Genomic DNA, 18,011 nt, shown 5'->3' with positions numbered 1-18,011 from the left:
GCTGAGGGGTGCGCCCCACCCCCCAGGAGCCCACGGTGGAGGTGGGACCCCCCCCACCTGCGGAGTGACCCTGAAACCTCAGCGCTGGGGGACGCGGGGCCCCAAAGTACGTGAGGAGGGGCCAGGGGACATGAGGGGACACCTGCCGGGGGGGGGCTGTGGTGGGGTGTCCCCAGGGCTGGGGGCCATGGCGAGGCGTCCCCAGACCCCGTTCCTGTGGTGACACGTCCTGGAGCTGGTGTCCGTGGTGGTGGGGTGTCCCCAGAGGTGGGGGCCCTGGTGGCAGGACGTCCCCAGGGCTGGTTCCTGTGGTGGTGACGCGTCCTTGGAGCTGCTGCCCGGGGTGGGGAGGTGTCCCCAGGGGGGGTGGCCATGGTGGGGTGTCCCCAGAGCCAGTGCCCCGCTGGCCCCCAGGGGCGGCCCCCCACCCCAGGCCGTCACCCCCAGCCACGGGGCCAGGCCCTCCTGCCCCCACCCCAGACCCTGGGGCCCCCCGGCCCCCCCCGCAGCCCCTGGCTCACCGCCACCGCTTCCATTTCTAGGCTGAATTTTGGGTGGGTTTTTTTTTTTTCCACAACAAACACAAACAAAATGTATTAATTTTTTTTTTTTTGTCGTCGTTCTGGTTTATTCTTCAGGTTTTTTTGTAAATTTTTTCTTTTTTTTTTTTTTGGGTTTGTTTTTTTTATTTTTTTTCTGGAAACGGGCGCCGGTTTTGGGGGGGTTTCGCTCCTTTTCGACAACCGCGAACGCTCCCGGCGAGGCCGCGGTTCCCCCCCCCCGCCGGCTCCTCCATGAGCCACAATGCAAGACAGTGGGGGGGGGGGGGGAAGGGCTTATTTTTTTTTTGTTCTTTTCTCTTCTTTTCTCTTTTTTTTTTCCTTTTTTTCTCCTTTTTTAATAAGGTAAGAACTAGCTCTAGGGACGCGTGGCCTGGATTTCCATCGAGGAAAATAAAAAAAGCCCCAAAACGAGGCGGGGGGGGGGGCAAGGAGGGGCGTTAAGTGTATAAGAGGCGTATTTACACAGTATTAACATGCTGACAAAAAAGATTACAATATTGAGTATCGTACAACATCGAGGGGGGGGCGAGGGAGGGGGGGGGAAATAAAAAATAACGGGGAGGGGGTTAAAAATTAATAAACAAGGTAAATAAAACACCCTGGCGAAAAAAAAAAAAAAAACAAAATAAACAATGAGTTAAGGCTTAAAAAGTGTATAAAAAAATAACGCAGTTAATATCCAAAACCGGAACCAAAGAGTACAGAATATAGATGAGTTTTTCTCTCTCTTGTCGCGCTCGGCGGGGGCGCGCCCCCCCCGGCTCTATACACGGGTTTATGTACAGGCACAAGGCAAAGCGATTTAACCCCCGCCCCAGACGGATTTTGGGGGGGGGGGGCATCCTCGGAATTAAGGGGGGGGTGTCGGATCCAGCCCCGGAGGGACACGGCTCTGCCCGCCGGCTTCGCCCCCAAAAGGGACCGCCAAAAAAAATAATTAAAAAAAAAAAATCGAACAAAAAAAACCAACAAACCCCGCCAAAAAATGGTTAAAAATAAACCCCAACTGTCCCCCGGGAGGTGGCGGCCGCCGCGGCCCCCAGCCCGAGTCCCGTCTGCTCCCGCCAGAGAGTCCGTGGGGGGGGAGGCGGCAGCGGGACACACACCCCACACCCCCCCCCGCTTTGTTTTCTCCATCCACGGTTCGTTTTGGGTCGTATTTCTGGTTTTTAGCAGCACCAAGTTCTTGGCCAATAAATATATATATATATTTGTATCCAAAAAGTGAGGGGGGGGCGGGGGCAGGGACTTGCGGGGGGAGGAAAAAGCTCCCCTCCCCCCACGGCCCCCCGCCTTCCCCCCACCCCCCCAAAAAAACAAAAAAGAAAACCAAACCGCAGAGATTCAAAGTGCTCTGAAACCGTCTTTGGATGTCACCAAACCTGCGGGGACCCGGAGCGGGGCGGGGGACGGACACACGGCCCCGGGGCACGTCCCGCAGGGCTCCCGGCCAGCGCTGGGGTGCTGCGGGTGGGTTTGCTTCCTCCTCCTCCTCCTCCTCTTCCTCCGTGCGGGGTTGGGGGGCGCGCGTGTGTGGTCCCCCTCCCCGTCCCAGCTCCCCGCTGCCGAAGGCGTCCCCCCCGCTTAGATGAGGGAGATCCGTACGGGAATGCCGGGCGACTCCGTCCGCTGCGGCGAGTGCTGGCTGACGAGGTGCTCCACCACGGTGTGTTTGGACATGTGCTTCATCAGATAGGTCTCCTGCGGGGGCGAGGGGGGAAGGTGAGTGGGTCCAGAGGGTGGGTTTTGGGGTGAGGGGGGTGGTTTTCGGGGTGGGGCCCCCCCCCCAGCTCACCGAGGTATAGGCGCGGCCGCACATGCTGCAGCAGTAGGCCTTGGCGTGCTTGATGGCGTGAGCCGAGAGGTGGATCTGCAGCGAGGCCGAGTCCGTGTACGCCCGGTAGCAGTTGGGGCACTTGTAGGGCTTGTCCTTGTTGTGCTGTCGCTGGTGAGACTGCGAAATGGCGGCGGGGAGACGGGGAGGGGGGGTTACGGCCGGCGCCCCACCCTGCCCCGCCCTGCCCCGCCCCGCGGCGTGCGGGGCTCCTCTCCCGCCGCCCCCCGGCACCCCCCGGCGCTGACCTGGAGGTTGGAGAGTTGCGTGAAGGCCTTTTCGCAGCCGGGGTGCGGGCACTTGTAGGGTCTGTCGCCGGTGTGGATCCTGCGGAGGGCGGGCGGAGGTCAGGTCCCGGCCCGTGCCCCCACGCGGAGGGGGCGCGCGGGGAGGGGGCCGTGGCGTCGGCGCCTCGCTGGGACGGGGGCAAAGCGCCCCGCGGGGGGGGGTGGGGGAAAGGGGGTGGCCCGGGGCCGAGACGGGGCTCAGCTCCGGGCTGGGCAGGAGGCCTGGAGGTGATGAGCCCATGGGGACGATGAAGGTGGAGATGGTGAGCGTGGGAGGATGATGAAGGTGGAGATGGTGAGTGTGGTGGGGGTGATGAGCTTGGGAGGATGATGAAGGTGGTGGAGATGATGGGCATAGTGGGGATGACGAAGGCAGTGGGGATGATTAGCGTGGTGGGATGAAGAAGGTGGTAGGAACGATGAGCGCAGTGGAGATGGATGAGCGTGGTGGGGACAATGAAGGTGGTGGAGATAAGCATAGTGGGGATGAAGAAGATGGTGGAAACCATGATTGCGGTGGGGTTGATGAAGATGGAGATGATGAGCTTGGGGGGATGATGGTGGAGATTATGGGTGTGGTGGGGATGATGGGAGATGGTGGAAATCATGATCGTTGATGAAGTTGGTGGGGACTATGAAGGTGGTGGAGATGATGGAGATGATGAAGGCAGAAGGGACTATAAGCATGGCTGGGATGAAGAAGGAGGTGGGCACAATGAGCACAGTGGAGATGGATGAGTGTGGTGGGGATGATGAAGGTGGTGGAGATGAGGGCGGTGGGGATGATGAAGGCAGTGGGTACAATAAGCACGGTGGGGACGGATGAGCACGTTGGGGACGATGAATGTGGTGGAGATGATGAAGGTGGCAGAGATGGCTTGGTGTGCTGGGGATGGATGAGCATGGTCAGGATGAAGAAAGCGGTGGGGACAATGAGCATGGTGGGGACAGAGGAGCGTGGCAGGGATGAAGGAGGTGGTGGGGACAACGAGCGTGGTGGGGACAACACGCATGGCACGAGAGATGCTGGGTGCAAACCCCACCACCCCCTAAGGGCAGACAGGGCCGAAGGGCCCCCCCCAGCCTCCCGGGCCCCCCCAGCCCCGCGGGGTCGCCGCACCCTCACCTGGTGTGCTGCTGGAGGTGGGACAGCTGGCGGAAGGACTTCTCGCAGTAGGAGCAGTGGTAGGGTTTGACGCCCAGGTGGATGCGCAGGTGCTGGGCCAGGTAGGAGGCGTTGGCGAAGGATTTGGAGCAATGGGGGCACTTGTGGGGCTTGGCCTCTGTGTGCGACTTGGAGTGGATCTGCATCTCCGACTTGGTGAAGAACGTCAAGGGGCAGACCTTACACCTGGAGGGGTGGGAGAACCCCGCAGGGACCGGGCTGGGGCGGGGGGGCACCCCACCGTCACCCCGGCCCCCCGCACGGGCGGGTGGGTGCCTACCTGTACGTCTTCCCCTCTTTGGCGGTCTCCCCCGAGGCCAGGATGGGATAGGGGACCACCAGGACCGGCGGGCCCGAGGGATTTTCCGCCTTGATCTTCTTCCGGCCCCGTTCCGCCTTGGGTGCCCCCAGCAAGCCATGGCCCTGGATTGTCTTTATGGAGTCGAGGAGGGGGGGGCTGGTGATTCCTGAGATTAGGGTGGGCGAGGAGGCGATGAGGCGGCTCTGGCTGGTGGAGGTGGGAGTCGAAGGGGTGGTGGTCCCCGTCCCCGTGCTGGATTCGGAGGTGCTGACTGCCGGCGCGCGGGAAGCCAGCCCCAACCCTGGCAGGCAAAGAGAGGGGGGCGTTGGTGTGGGGGGGGGTCCACCCTCCCTCCCCTCTTCTCTCACAACAGGGTCCCAAACTGGGAGGGGTCCCCTCCCAAAATCTGCTGGGAGCCGCTAACCCGTCCCCCCAGCAGTACCTGTGACGGTGCTGGTGGCCGGTCGGGCGTGCAGGGCCACGTCGGGCTGGGGGACAGCTTGAGGGTGGAGACCCGGGACCTGCTGCAGTTTGGGGAGGGACATGATGGACTGGCTGCTTTCGGCGGGCGAGGGGGGCACCAGGAGGGGTTGCTGGGAGGCCACGGAGGTGGGGGGCAAGTGAGGGGGTCGGATCTTCTCCGCCATCAACTGCTCTTTGATTTTGTTGATCAGGACCAGGTTGTCCAGCTGGTGGGCAGGAGGGAGAAGAAGGCAGAGAGGTGGGTCAGTGGTGGAGGAGGCCTGGGACCCTCAGCCTTCCCCCTGGGCATCCCCCATGTCTGTCTGTCCTCCCTCCTCCCCAAAATCCCGCTGTCCTGGTGGCGGGGGGTCCTACCTGGCTGGGCATGGTGGGGGGGGGCGGCCAGAAGTAGGGGTTGTTGAAACGAGGCTCCGCCATCCTGTGGGGAGAGAGGGGGCGGGTTACGGGGTGGCACCAGCTGCCGCACGGACACCCCCCTCCCGCCTCCCCTGGGGGCTGGAACCCCACCGCCACCAACCCCACCCAAAAAGCAACACCCAGGCTCCAAAAGAGGGCAGGGAGCAGGCAGGGAGCAGGCAGGGCTAGGGACCCCCCGAGCATCTTCCCAGCTGGAAACTCCTGCAGGATCAGGGTGATGCCGAGCACCCTCCCGGCCCCTCGAAGGCCCCAAAACGCCAGTGAGCGCACAAGGACACAATCTGGCAATGGTCGGGGGGGTGAGAATTTGGGGACACACCCCCCCAAACCTCCCAATCCCCAGAGGTATCTGCGCTGCTCTTCCGGTATCTCCAGGAGGGATTACAGAGGCGGACAGGATGCTGCTGCAGGAGCGAGGGCCAGCACGGTGGCGGCACATCGAACCCAAAGTCAACCCCAGCTGAATTCCATCCCCCCACTCAAAAAAAGCCACCCCTGATCCAAAGCGAAGCAACCTGCGACATCCGCGAGCGGCTCAGCAGGAAAACCCAGCTGCAGCGGGGCCAGGAGATTTATAGAGACGCTTAAAACACGTCGAGAAAATTATTTCTAAATCCATCTTCGGGTAATAGAAAACATCTGAAAGGGGGACGGCGAGCAAACACCACCGGCGTAACGGCCCAGCGTGAACAGGCATCGCCGTGCCAGCAAACCTCGATGCAGGGGGGGTTTAAGGATAAAGTGGGTAAGGGACCCCCGTGGAACGTATCGGAGAGGTCCCCAAGGAGCAACGTCTGTGATATAAACCACACCATGGCCAGGACCCCCGGAGAAACTAGGTCGGCACCTTCGGCAAAGCGGGTCCCCGAAAGCCTGCGGGGGTGGCGGGATTTGGGGGCGAGGTGCCTCCAGCAGAGCACTGGCAGCTGGGGAAACCGAGGCACAGAGAGCCGCAGCTCACGGCTGCACGGACCAGGACGCGGCCCCGCGCCTGCCGGGGGGGCAGCCTCCTGCGAACGGCGCCGGCGCCGCTGCTGTCCACGAGCATGAGCATCCCTGCTCCAGCAAAACGAGCGCCCTGGGGCTGGGACTGGGGCTGGGACGGGTGACGAGCCTTCCTCCTCCTCATCGCGCTCGCTCGCTGCCCCTCGGTGTAAATCAGAGCCCGAGCTCTCCGTAGGCAGGTGGGCAGCACCCAGCGAAAAGCGGGTCCTGGTCCCACCAGGGACTTCGCACGCATACGGCCGCCCCAGCCTGAGAAAGCCGCCGCTGGGCCCCTCCAGGCTTGTTTTTTGGAGGGAAACTGAGGCAGGGAGGAGGGAACGGCCAGACCCCCGCAGTACAGAGCAGCACAGCGTGGGACAAGGCGCATTTTGGGGCGACTCAGACCTGCACGCCAGCGGCTGTCGGCAGCACCCAGGAACGGGAGCCATTTCATGTGGCGGACCCCAACGCTGCAGCCAGGCCGGGAGACCACCGGGCACCGAGCATCCCAACCGGCTTCGGAAATTCCCCTTCCCTGCCTCGAACTGCTCCATGCACCAAATTTTAGGCTTTTTCAAGTGAAAGCAGACCCGGATTCTCGCGATATCCCCAGGCAGAATTGTTTTTCCCGTTTTCTCTCAATCTGGCCATATTTACCCATCTCCGTGGTGCAGGCAGGCGAAAGGCAGAGCCGGGAGTCCCGCTCTGCGCAGAAAGGGAAACCGCTGGGGCTGTTAAATGCACTTTCCCGTACACGTACGCAACCGCCACCGGCTATTTTATATAGATGATGTATGTGCCCGCACGCCGCCCACGCTGCGCATTTACCCACCAGCTCCGCGTCCGGAGGATTGCTGGGGACGATGAGCGCGGGATGGGGGACAGCGGGGTGACGGCACGAGGGGCCGGCGGACGGGGAGCCGTGGCCGAAAGAGGAGGTCGTGGCAGGGAAAAGCCCTTGTGACGGAGACGGGCAGGGAAGCGAGGAGCGGGGCGGGTGGAGGGGCGCAGGCAGGAGGGCTCCGGGTCCCCCCCGACGCGGCCAAGCACCCCAGCACGAACCCCACTGTCGCGGCTCGGCCAGCAGCAGCCCCGTGGCGTGGGAAAACAGGAAGCCGGAGCTATGATTAGAAAAGGGTTTTTTGGAGCTGCTCCCCCGTCACAGCAGGTGCCCTGCGACCTCCGTCCTTCCCGTCTGTCTGTCCATCCATCCATCCGTCCTCCCTGTCCCGACAATCTGCCAGGCTCTGCCAGAGCCATCGGTGGCACCAAGAAGGATCGAAACCGCCGGCACAGCTCCCAAAGCATCGCCGGGACACGGCACGAAGCGCTACAGACAGTCCCAGGACCCCTCGTGCAAAGCTGGAGGTGGGGGTTGGCAAAGGCACAACGCGCATTTTGAGGAGAAAAGTGCAAACATTGCGTGTATCCCCCCCGCCTCCACTTGAGGAGGTCTTATTAAATTAAATTAATCATGAATTATTTGCAAAACCACCACACTTGGAGCTTGACGAACCTGCCTGGAATAAAGAGGGAAGAAATGGCTGGCGTGCCAAAAATGAGTGAAAAAAAAAAAAAAATCCCTGTTCCTGTCCCGATTTAATGTTATAAATCATGCGGTATTTCATCAGGAGCGGAGGGAGCGGCTTCCCCCTCTCCCAGGGCTGGGATGGCTGGGGGAGGGAGCGGGAGGGGATATAAAGCAGATGGAAAAAAAAAAAATATATATATATATATAAAAACTCCCTTTTTCTATATTCTCAGCTAACTATGAAAAATGGAAGCTGACATGCAGCAAAGGAAAAAAAAAAAAAGGAAGAAAATCCATTAAAATGGAAATTATGAAGGGTGGGGAATGCTGCAGCACATCCCCCCCGGCTGTGCGGGACCCGGCTGTGCGGGACCTGGCTCTGCGGGACCCGGCTCTGGGGGCACGGGAGGCGTGTTAGGGCTCTCCGTGACCCCAGTTTTTGGCTGGGCAGGGGGAAACACCCCCGCCCCCCCCCGGTAAGGGCTCTCCAGCGGTGCGGGGTCCTGCATCCAGTGGGAGAGCCCCTGGCATCCCCCACGGGCACCAGATTTGGCCAACTCCTGCCGAGGGGACGCCGATGGTTGTCCCAGGGGACGCGGGTAGGTGCAAAAAGCATCGCGGCCGCCTGAGCAGGCAGAGCCGGAGGAAAGGGATGTCGGAAGAGCTAGCGGGAGGATGCACGGAGCCCCAGAAACAGGGGCCGAACCCCGAATTCCCACAGAACGGCGCAGTACCCGGCATCGCCACTCAACCGGGCGAAGGGGGGAAGTGGCAGCATCTCGGGTGACCCTAAAAAGACACAAAAATCATCACCTCCGCACCCACGGGGAAGGAAGAGAGCGTGAAAAGCCGGCAAGCTGGGGCAAGGGGGGATGCCATGGGGGAAAGGGGTGCGGCGGCGGCAGCGAGGGGGTCGGCGGTGGCGAGATATGGTCGGACGCCGGTGTTTTGGTACTCACAGGCTGGCCTCAGAAGCCAGGTGGCCGCAGCTGCCTGGGGAGACGTGTCGATGAGGCTCCAGATTGATGGGAGGTAGATGATGGCACGGGTGGGCACGAGCTCACTAGAGCCTTCCAACTTCCTACCCAACTGCCGCTAAGTCAAGCTACAGTTCTCTAGGGAACGCCTCTACCTTGGCAGCCCTCTCTGTCTCGCCTTCGCTGAAATAAAAAGAAACAAGAGATTTCTTTTCACGGCACTGCCGAGAGAAAAGGGGCAGCTCCCGGGTACCGGCAACCCTGAGGACAGCAAGCGATTACCGACCCGGTACAGCCGGCAAACAGGGGGCTGGGAGGCAAGGGGAGGGATTTGGGGTGACCGGAGCAGCGGTCGGAGTGTCTAAACATGCCCTCAGCCGAGTGAGAAGCCGAGCCCTCGGTGTCCCCAACCGCAGCATCCTGTCCCCGAGGGTCCCGGCGACAGCATTGGGGCAGAGATTCCCCCCACCAAGCGGCGAGCGCAGGAAAGCCGGCGGCGGCCCAAGACGGCGCGGCAGGTGAGAGCCAAGCGGGGTGAGGTCCCCCTGTGTGTGTCCCCCCACCCCAAATCCCAGCACGCCCTCACCACCGTGGGACAGACAAGGGACTGTGATGTTGGAGTATCCATCCCCCTGCCACCTCCCATGGCTGGGCGAGGGCAGAACCCGGCTCTGCCCTCCGCTGTGCCTCAGTTTCCCCCAAAACACGAGGCCACAGCCCCTCTTCCCCCCAATACGGACAGGCTTCCTACCACGTGCAAGCAGGATTTGGCCAGAGCAGGAGGATTTTCCAAGGGAAAGTGAGTGCCCCTCCGCAAAAAAAAAAAACATCTCAGAGCCGCCAGGGTGGGAAGCAGCATCCGGCACCGTCCCGCTTCCATCCTCGGGGAGCCCGCACCCCTGCCCGCCCGGATTGTCCCCATCCAGGAGGGGTTTACCCCAAAGCAGAGGTGGCAGAAGGCAGGCGAGGCCGGGGAAGCAGAAACGACAGGCGAGACCCGAAACCCCCATTGCTCGGGGAGGGGGGGCCGACCGCGCGCCAGAAGAATTCACCCAAGATGGAACCAATTAAACCCCACGTTTCCGCCCCCCGAAGGGCCGTTAACTGGTGTTTCTCCTTCAGATTTTCAGCAAAACCAACACAAAATGAGCCCCGTCATAAAGGCCATCCTGGTGTGGGGGTCCCTGCATGGGAAAGGGGGTGCACGGGCACAGGGACAAGGAGCCAAGCACCGGCGCGAAGCAAAAGGGGAGGCAAAGCCACACTGGGGACCACCGTGGTGTGTCCCCCACCCCCGGGTCGAAGGAGCGGGGAACCGGGGAGGCACTGCTCCCAAAAGATGGGGGCCGAGGCGGCACAACCCCAAATCCTCGGGGTGTAAACGCCGTCCGTCCATCCCATCGCTGACGGGACCCACCGAAGGGGACACGGGGACAACCCACAGGGGAACCCGGCACCCGCGGGGTGACACTCGCGCCAAACACGGGGCCCACATCCCCCCCAAAACACACCACTCCCCAGCACTGGGGGGGATTCCCTGCTCCCCCAGACCCCCAAATACACCCACCCTCCCCTAAAAGAGACCAGCCGGGCACCCGTACGGCAAAGCCGGCGCCTGCAAACCAGCCAGTTCGGGGTGGGGGGCAGCTGGCCCCGCCACGGCAGCGAGTGGGGGTCTGGAGAGCACCCATGGGTGATGCTGATGGGACCACCGCAGCGGGGCGGCAGGCGGGGAAACCGAGGCACGGGCAGCTTAGCAGGGCTTCGCCCCGAGGAGGCAGCAAGAGCGCAACCGAATCCAACATGCACTTGTTGTGACACCGCACCCGCCGACCGAAAATCCACATTTTTTAAGGGAAAAAATAAAAATAACGGGGCGGGGGAGGGGGTCAAGGGAGAAAACAATTATTTCACAAATACACATACACATATCTTAAAATGGAAATTTCAAGCGGTGACACTTACACCATGAGCAGGGTCCCCTCTGCCACCGGATCTGGTCCCCTCCCCACAGGGGGGGTGGGCAGGTGGCCCCCCACACCCCCCAAAATCCCCTGGGGAGGGCCAAAATCTGCCCCCGCTTATACACAAATATATCTATGCACATGATAACACATCCATTATTATGTGCATATATATATTATTTTTAGATGCATATATATAATTACGCGCATACACATTCTTATGCACATATACATTATTGTACGATGTAAATATACATATACAGGGTTATTTTTCCCCGGTCCCCTCAATAAAGCCGGCATGCCCACCTCTGCGAGTACTGGCGTTGCTTCCCCTTATCCGCGTCCATCTCCAGCTCTAGCTGAGACCGGGTGCTGCACGCGGGGCGTTTTTCTACGGGGGGACAAGGAGGACAACTTCACACACCCCGAACCCACCGCCAGCCCCCGGCACGCGAGATCCCAGAGCAGAGGAACAAAAGCGAAGCGGCTCCGACCTACCCGACCCGTGGGAACGTGGGGTTTTTCCTGAAAATAGAGAGAAAAAAAAAAAAAAAAAGAAAAAAAAAAAGAAATGTTTTTTTTTTTTTCTTTTTTTTAGCTCAGCTCACCCCGAAGCTGCCTGCGAAGCTGAAGGATGGGGAGCTGGCTGGAAAATTGGGGTTGAAATCCATCCCCTCGCCCTGGACCCTCCGCCTCTCGGCAAACTGCACGCCGGGAGGGACCGAAAACTTTTTTACCTCTCCGCTAAAATATCACTTTATAATCTCAAAAGGCCTCGGGCTCGAAGCCGCTATCGCCCGCTCCATCCTCCCCGGATTAAAAAACCCGGCCGATGTCCGAAGGACCGCGGGGCTGGGGGGGGGAGGGGGGAAACCAAGGAGCATCCTCCGACCTTGCAGGGTATTTGCTGGAGAAAAAGAAATAAAATCAGCAATATAATCATCCCTGGGTTAAAACGCATCTTCGTCCGCCTTCGCCGCGGCCACGCCGGCTCTAAGCTCCCCCCCGGGCCCCCGACGTGGCCGGGAGATTATGGATGTATAAATAGTATATGGCTAAATATACGTCCAGGCAGACAGACAGACCTCTCTAAGCACCGCCACGGAAATTTGGGTCCCTCGCTAAGGCTGCCGCATTCCTGCCAAAGCGCGATGCAAAAATATTCCCCCGTTAGACCTTCCAGCCAGCGAGACCACTTTCTAGACAAAACCGGTTAATGCGGAAAGAGAGGAAAGGAAGAAAAGGGGGGGGACGGGACATGAAAAAAGGAATAAAAATTATACTGGTAATAATAATAATAATAACCACCCCCCCCCGCTTCTTCCGCCACCCCCGTGTAAGAAAAAAAAAGCCACGAATAAATAAAAAAGCAAACACCCCCCCAATCATGCAACATCCACAAAAATAGGTACGTTCAGCTGCAATTAACTTTTCCATTAGACCATCCAGAGGGAGAGAAAAAGAGAAAATCCAGCAAAATGGGTATTTTCCTGGATGTCCCCCCCTTTTTCCCCCCTTTCCTCCCCCCCTTTTCCTTCTTCTTCTTCCTTGGTGAAGGGGGGGGTAAAAATCAAATAATATTAATAAAAAAAAAAAAAAAGAGGTGGAAAAAGGCGAAGTTTGGCGTTAAGTGAAGTTGAAATCCTCGACCTGGGAGGGGAGATGGGGGGGGGGGGGGGTGGCCTTTTTTTTTTTTCTTTTTTTTTTTTTTTTCAGACAAAAAGGCCGGGGGATGGGGATGGAGGGGGGGGCTGGGGGGGGGGGGGGTTGGCCCGGCCGGGAGCTTCCCCCCCCCTTCATCCGCCGCCTCTCCCACATTCTCAGACGGTTTTATTAAAATTCGCAGACAAAAGGAAAACAAAAATGGCAGCCCCGGCTTATTTTTAAAACGCTAGGACGGGGACGCCATATTCTGCAGATCTGCGAGGAGGGGAAAGAGGGGGGGTGAGGGGAAAAAATGTAAAAAAAAATATAATAAAAATATTTTAAATTAACAATAAAAAAAGCCAAACGCAGCGCGGGGGGGGGGGGGTGTAGGGCCGCCCCCCCCCGCCCCGCTCGTACCGGGGTGAGGGGGGGGGGGCTGGGGGGGAGGTGTTTGGGAGGGATGGATTGGGGGGGGGGGGAAGGGGGAGGAAGGGAAGAGGGAAGGAAAAAGAAAAAAAAGGGGGGGGGAAGGAGAAAAAAAAGAGACACTTCCTATACCAACAGCCATGCTGCCCCCGCCGCGTCCCGCCGGCTCCGCCGCACGGAGGAAGATGGGCGCCCCGCGCCGCCCGCCCGCCCCCGCGCCCGCCCCCGCCACCGCCCGCCCAGCCCCGGGACGCGGCGGGCCCGGCCCGGCCCGGCGCCGCCTTCGGCCCGCGCTGCCCGCGGGGGCCGGGCCGCTGGGGCTGCCGGGCACCCCCGCATCGCCTCGGCACCCCCAGGGCCCCCGAGCACCCACCAGTCTCCTCAGCCCCCCCTCCCCCCCCCCCCGGGCCCCCGAGCGCCCCCGGTTCTCCGCACCTCCCCTCAGTCCCGCAGTTCTCCTCAGACCCCCCCTGGCTCCCCTCAGGCCTGCCAATTCTCAGCCCCCACCCCAAGCTCCTCAGACCCCATGTCGCCCCTCAGACCCCCACTTCCCCTCAGACCGTCCCATTCTCCTCAGCCCCCCCCCAAGCTTCTCTGACCCCCCCAATTCTCCTCAGTCCTCCCCAAGTCTCCTAAGCTCCGCCTGGTTCCCCCCAGCCTCCTGGATCCCCTCAGGCCCTTCCAAAGCTCCTCAGACCCCTGGTTCCCCTCAGACCCCCCAGTCGCCCACAGACCCCCCAATTTTCCTCAGACCCCCCCAGGTCTCCTCAGCCCACCCTGGTTCCCCTCAAACCCCCCAATTCTCCTCAGTCGTCCCCCAAAAGCTCCTCAGACACACACCCCCATACCCCTCAGACCCCCCAATTCTCCTCAGCCCCCCTGGATCCCCTCAGCCCCCCCCAAATTTCTTCAGCCCCCCCACCTCATTCCCCTCAGCCCCCCCAGATCCCATCAGTCCCCTCAGCCACCCAGGTCCCCTCAGCCCCCCTGGATCCCCTCAGCCCCCCAAATCTCTTCAGCCCCTTGGGCCTCCCCATTTGCTTTCTCCTCCCCACATCCCTTTCAGAGACCATCCTTTTTTTTTTTTTTCAATTTAAATGTATTTTCCTGTTTTTTCACCATTTTGTCTACGTGTGTTCCCCCCCCATCTTGGTCCTGTGCCCCCGGTCAGCAGATATAGCCCAAAACAGGGGGCAAAGCCCACCTGGTTCCCCTTCTTCCCCAAGGTCCAGGGGATGACGGTGCTTCTGAGTTTCCAATTTAAAAATAACTAAAAAAATAAGCCAAAACTGGGGATTTTTTTCATGCTTTCCCAAAACGGTCCATCATGGATGGTGATGGAGAGGAGAAGGATGCCCTGAACCGGCGGACCCATAATTAGCAAACCTAAACAATGCCTCCGAGAGAGAGGTGGGGAGCGGGGAAGGACCCAGGATGGGATGGGATGGGATGGATTGGGATGGGATGGGATGGGATGGGATGGGGTGGGTTGGGATGGGATGGGATGGGATGGGGTGGGATGGGATGGGGTGGGTTGGGATGGGGATGGGTTGGGTTGGGTTGGAATGGAATGGTTTGGGTTGGGATGGGACAGGACAGGATGGGTTGGGATGAGATGGGATGGGATGAGCTTCCAAGAGGTCTCCACTGAGGTGTGGACATCTGTCTGCAACTGCCCTGGTAATCTCATGGTTTGGGATGGGCTTCCAAGAGGTCTCCACCAAGGTGCGGGCATCCAGCTGCAGCTGCCCTGGGTGAGTGGAGGGGCACAAAGACCCCGGGGAAGGTCCTGGCTGAGGTGCTGGTGCCGAGGCAGAGGTGTTATCACCCCCCAGGGACCTCCCGGGTCTGGCTGTGTCCCCTCCCCATGTCCCCACCACTTCTTCAGCACAACCACCGCCTCGCCAGCCTGGGATCCCCCCGTCACCCAACATTTCCTCATCTTGGAAGGTCCCCAGATCCATTAATTATCCATGACTCAACCAAGAACCTAAGCCAGCAGCTTCAAAACTCCCTTTTTATCTGATTTTCAGATGTTGACACCTCGCAGTTGCCCCTCAACGCTGGGGTCACCCTGAAGCAGGACACTGTGAGGGACTGGGCATCTAAGAGCTTCCCTGATGTCCCTCAAGCCACTGGTGTCCATCCCCAACACCACCAGGTTCCCCCTTGTTGGGTTTATTTTCACCAGCGCTTTCGCTTCCTCCCACATCACTGGGGCTTTCAGCCGCCGGGATTTTTTGTTTTGCTGTGATTATGAAACCGGTGGTTTTAAACCTCTGCACCATTTTAGGTGATTTTTTACTTTTTTTGGGGGGGGGTAGGGGGGGTGGGGTTGTGTTGTCCAACCCCAAATCCACAGCAGGAGGACCCCTGAGTTTTGGGGGTGTCCATCAAGGGTTGGTGAACATCTCCTGGGCCCATCTTTGTTGAGACTGGCTGAGATAAGCAACGCTCCGGGCTTTTCTTCCGACCCTACGTCGTTGGGTGGATTTAATCTTGGGTGTGGGAAAGGGGCCCCTTTCCTGGGGAGGTGGTTGGTATGCAGGGATAAAAAAAAAATAAAATAGTAATAATAAACCTGTGCCCGTCTCCAAACCGGGTTGCAAAATGGAGGAAATAAGCGCTCATCTTCAAAAAAAATACGGTTCCAAGGCTGGTTTTGCCCCCGGGATAGATCCGACCGCAATTAAAAGGAGGGAAAGGCAGGAGCGAAGGTAAATCACTGCCGTAAAACACCGCTGCAGGGATTTTGGTGGAGGCACGGGGCCACTACACCTGTGCCCGGGAGAAGCGCCGGGAATGGTGGCTCCTTCCCATGTTGGCATCACGGTGATGCCGGATCTGTCCGGCACAAGTGCCGGCGCCGAGTAAAAACCCCTACGGTGACTTGGTGGAGAAAGGGAGATGTTTATGGAGTGTGACCTGGGATGTCCCAGGGGGAAAATGTGCTCCCTGAGGGGCAATGCAGGGCATTTTTGGTGTCCCCAAAGCCTTCGTGCCCACCTTCAGGACACTGGGAAGGAGATCCTTTGGGAAACACCTCTCCAAAACTCCTCTGTCCCCACTGCCTGCTCATTTCCTTTGCAAGAAATCCCTCGTTTTCCATAAAAAGCCAGTAAAAACATCTGCCGCCTGCCCCAGAGGAGCTCCCCCCGCCACGAGGTGGGCACGTCGGGGATCAGTGACGCCGGCATTCCCGGTGCTGCTTGGGGGCGGATGGGTGAAAATCCTCATTCCCAGATTCCTGGGATTAGCGAACCCATAAAGTGGGTTTTTCCACCCCAGATTGGCGGTGATCGGGAGGGCTGGGCGCCGAGGAACTCACCGACGCTGGCGTGAAGCCGGCAGAGGTTTTGGGGTGTGGGTTTTTTTGGGGGGTGTGTGAAGGTGCGTGAGTTTCCCTTCTCCCCATGAACAGGGAGGGCCGTTTGGTTCTAATTAGGTAATGAGTTAATTAGGATTAATTAGTTAATGTTTGCAAAGCACTTAGGAGATGAAAAGCGCCAGTGTGGGGCGGCTTTGTGCATCCTCGTCCTCTCAGTGAAGTGGTTCCCGAGGCTTTGGCTAAAATCCCCTCCCCTTGACACCCTTAGGAGGGGACTCCTTAAACCAAGCCTAGCAAGGCCGGGCTTAAAAACCCAGCAAGACGATGGGCTCCAAAAACAAGAGGTCTCAAATGGTGAGGGAAGCTCCCGGCGCTCCACCTTGGCTCCAGCAAGGGGAAAAGCCGTGCCGGGATAGAGGCACGCACGCTGAGAGCCAAGCGGGCACGTCCTGGCGTGCCCGTACTGCCGGCAGCGCCGTTTCATCCGGCGGCGGGGGAAAATTCCAGCACAGCGGCTCAGGGGCCTCCCTCCCCGCCGGCATCCTGCGGGCAGAGCCGGCACACGCGGCACACGTGGGAAGGAGCTGGGTTTTCCCTGCCCAGCGGGTGCATCGCCATGCTTTGCTGCATCACCCAGACCCTCGCTCCATCCCGGCATCCCCCATCATGCCAGAGCCGGGGCAGGAAAGGGGCCGCAGACCCCAAAAAACCCCGGAATCGAGGCATGCCAGAGCCCCCGCCAGCTCACACCAGGGTTACTGGGAGGTAACTAAGCCAATTTACTAATTAACTGGGATTAATTTCCCTGTTTGCCCAAACACACCCGCCCCACGGTTTCCCTTCGTTGCCTATCGAGCCGCCGGGACAAGCGTCGGCAATCCCGGCTGATGGCCACATGGTCCGGCGGGACGACGCTCGCAGTCGCCTAAATTTCCCGGGTATTTTGGCCACACGCTCAACATAAAAATGCAATAATAACCTCTTAACGACCCCGCATGGGACCCCCCCAGCTCCGAATCTGAGCGGGGCTGGATTTGGGGTGAAAAAGGGGGTTTGTATTTTTCCCTCTGGCAGAGCTGGCCCCATCCCTGCTCGCCGGCGTGGCGCTTTGATGATTTAATTTCAGCCGTTCCTCGGTCCCCGGTGGGTCCCGGAGGGGAGACGAGACCTGAATTCCTAATGCAGAAAAACAAGGAGAAAAAAAAACAAACCTAAACCCATGTGGGTTTATTTTTTTGGGGGGAAGGGGGGGTGGCTTTTTCCAAGCTTTTTGGGCCTGTCGGGAAGAGGAACAAAGCGGGCAGTTGTTCCCCAAAAGAGGGGAAGGGATACAGGGGGATCCCCAGGTTATGCTGGGGGCGCGGGATGGAGGAAAGGGGGGTGCCGGCAGCCGGAGCGGGGCGATTTGGCGGCGAAAGCCAAAGCGTTTGTTCCCTTTGGCTCCCGGCCAGGCGTTCACGCCGCCTCCGAAATATGCAGCTTCCCCCCCACCCCATGTGCCCCCGTGCAGCCCCCACCTTCCTGGCCCCAGGGTCCCTCGCCCCCCACCCCAGGGTTTTGGGGGGACCCGTCCTCTGTCTCGCCTGGCCCTTGGGGGGGAACCCAGGGTTCTCCAGGGTCTTTTTTTTTGTGGTGGGGGAACCTTGTCGTGGGACAACCGGTGCTGGCAAAGCCCTCCAGTCCCCTAAAGGTCCCCAAAATGTCCCCACAGGTCCCCAAAGGCCCCTATGGGACCCCAAAGGTCCCACTGCAGCCGAGCATCCCAGTGACACAGAGGGGACAGCGGAAGCCCGTCACCCACAACTCCTCTCAGTGCGATTTTTTGGCCGAATTGGTAAAATTTGGGGAAACCCGGTGTTTTCTCAGCAATACCTGTGCCAGTGTCACCCGTGGTGGCCCCTGTCCCTTGTCCCCATGGGTGGCCTGTTGCTCTGCTTGGGGGGGGCGGGATGGGGGCAGCACTGGTGGGCACAGGAAGCTGGGGGGTCGGACAGATGGATGGACGGAGGGATGGACAGAGGAACGGAGGGACAGAGGGATGGACAGACAGAAGGATGGATGGAGGGATTAAGGGGCGGACGGGGAGAACGCAGGACGGGGGACT

General features: G+C 59.7%; 1 protein-coding gene across 7 annotated transcripts; it reads right to left on the bottom strand.

The window, feature by feature from the left end:
* Window positions 1-870: 870 nt before the first annotated feature.
* Window positions 871-12,791, bottom strand: ZNF362 (zinc finger protein 362). Of its 7 annotated transcripts, none has more exons than XM_064470311.1 (10): window positions 12,712-12,762; window positions 11,005-11,031; window positions 10,813-10,897; window positions 4,988-5,051; window positions 4,593-4,839; window positions 4,130-4,451; window positions 3,811-4,035; window positions 2,646-2,724; window positions 2,359-2,517; window positions 871-2,264 (listed from the first exon to the last, which is right to left on the bottom strand). In XM_064470311.1, the coding sequence occupies exons 1-10, from the start codon at window positions 12,719-12,721 to the stop codon at window positions 2,148-2,150; spliced, it is 1,335 nt and encodes a 444-aa protein (XP_064326381.1). In that variant the 5' UTR covers window positions 12,722-12,762; the 3' UTR covers window positions 871-2,147. The 7 variants fall into 7 exon arrangements, with proteins under 7 accessions (XP_064326381.1, XP_064326380.1, XP_064326384.1 ...); XM_064470310.1 differs by lacking the exon at window positions 12,712-12,762 and adding an exon at window positions 11,919-12,165; XM_064470314.1 differs by lacking the exon at window positions 12,712-12,762 and adding an exon at window positions 11,592-12,162.
* Window positions 12,792-18,011: the final 5,220 nt, after the last annotated feature.

The sequence above is a fragment of the Phalacrocorax carbo genome, chromosome 20 (genome assembly GCF_963921805.1).
Source record: "Phalacrocorax carbo chromosome 20, bPhaCar2.1, whole genome shotgun sequence".
Classification (NCBI taxonomy): domain Eukaryota; kingdom Metazoa; phylum Chordata; class Aves; order Suliformes; family Phalacrocoracidae; genus Phalacrocorax; species Phalacrocorax carbo.
This window is presented reverse-complemented; position numbering and strand designations above follow the sequence as displayed.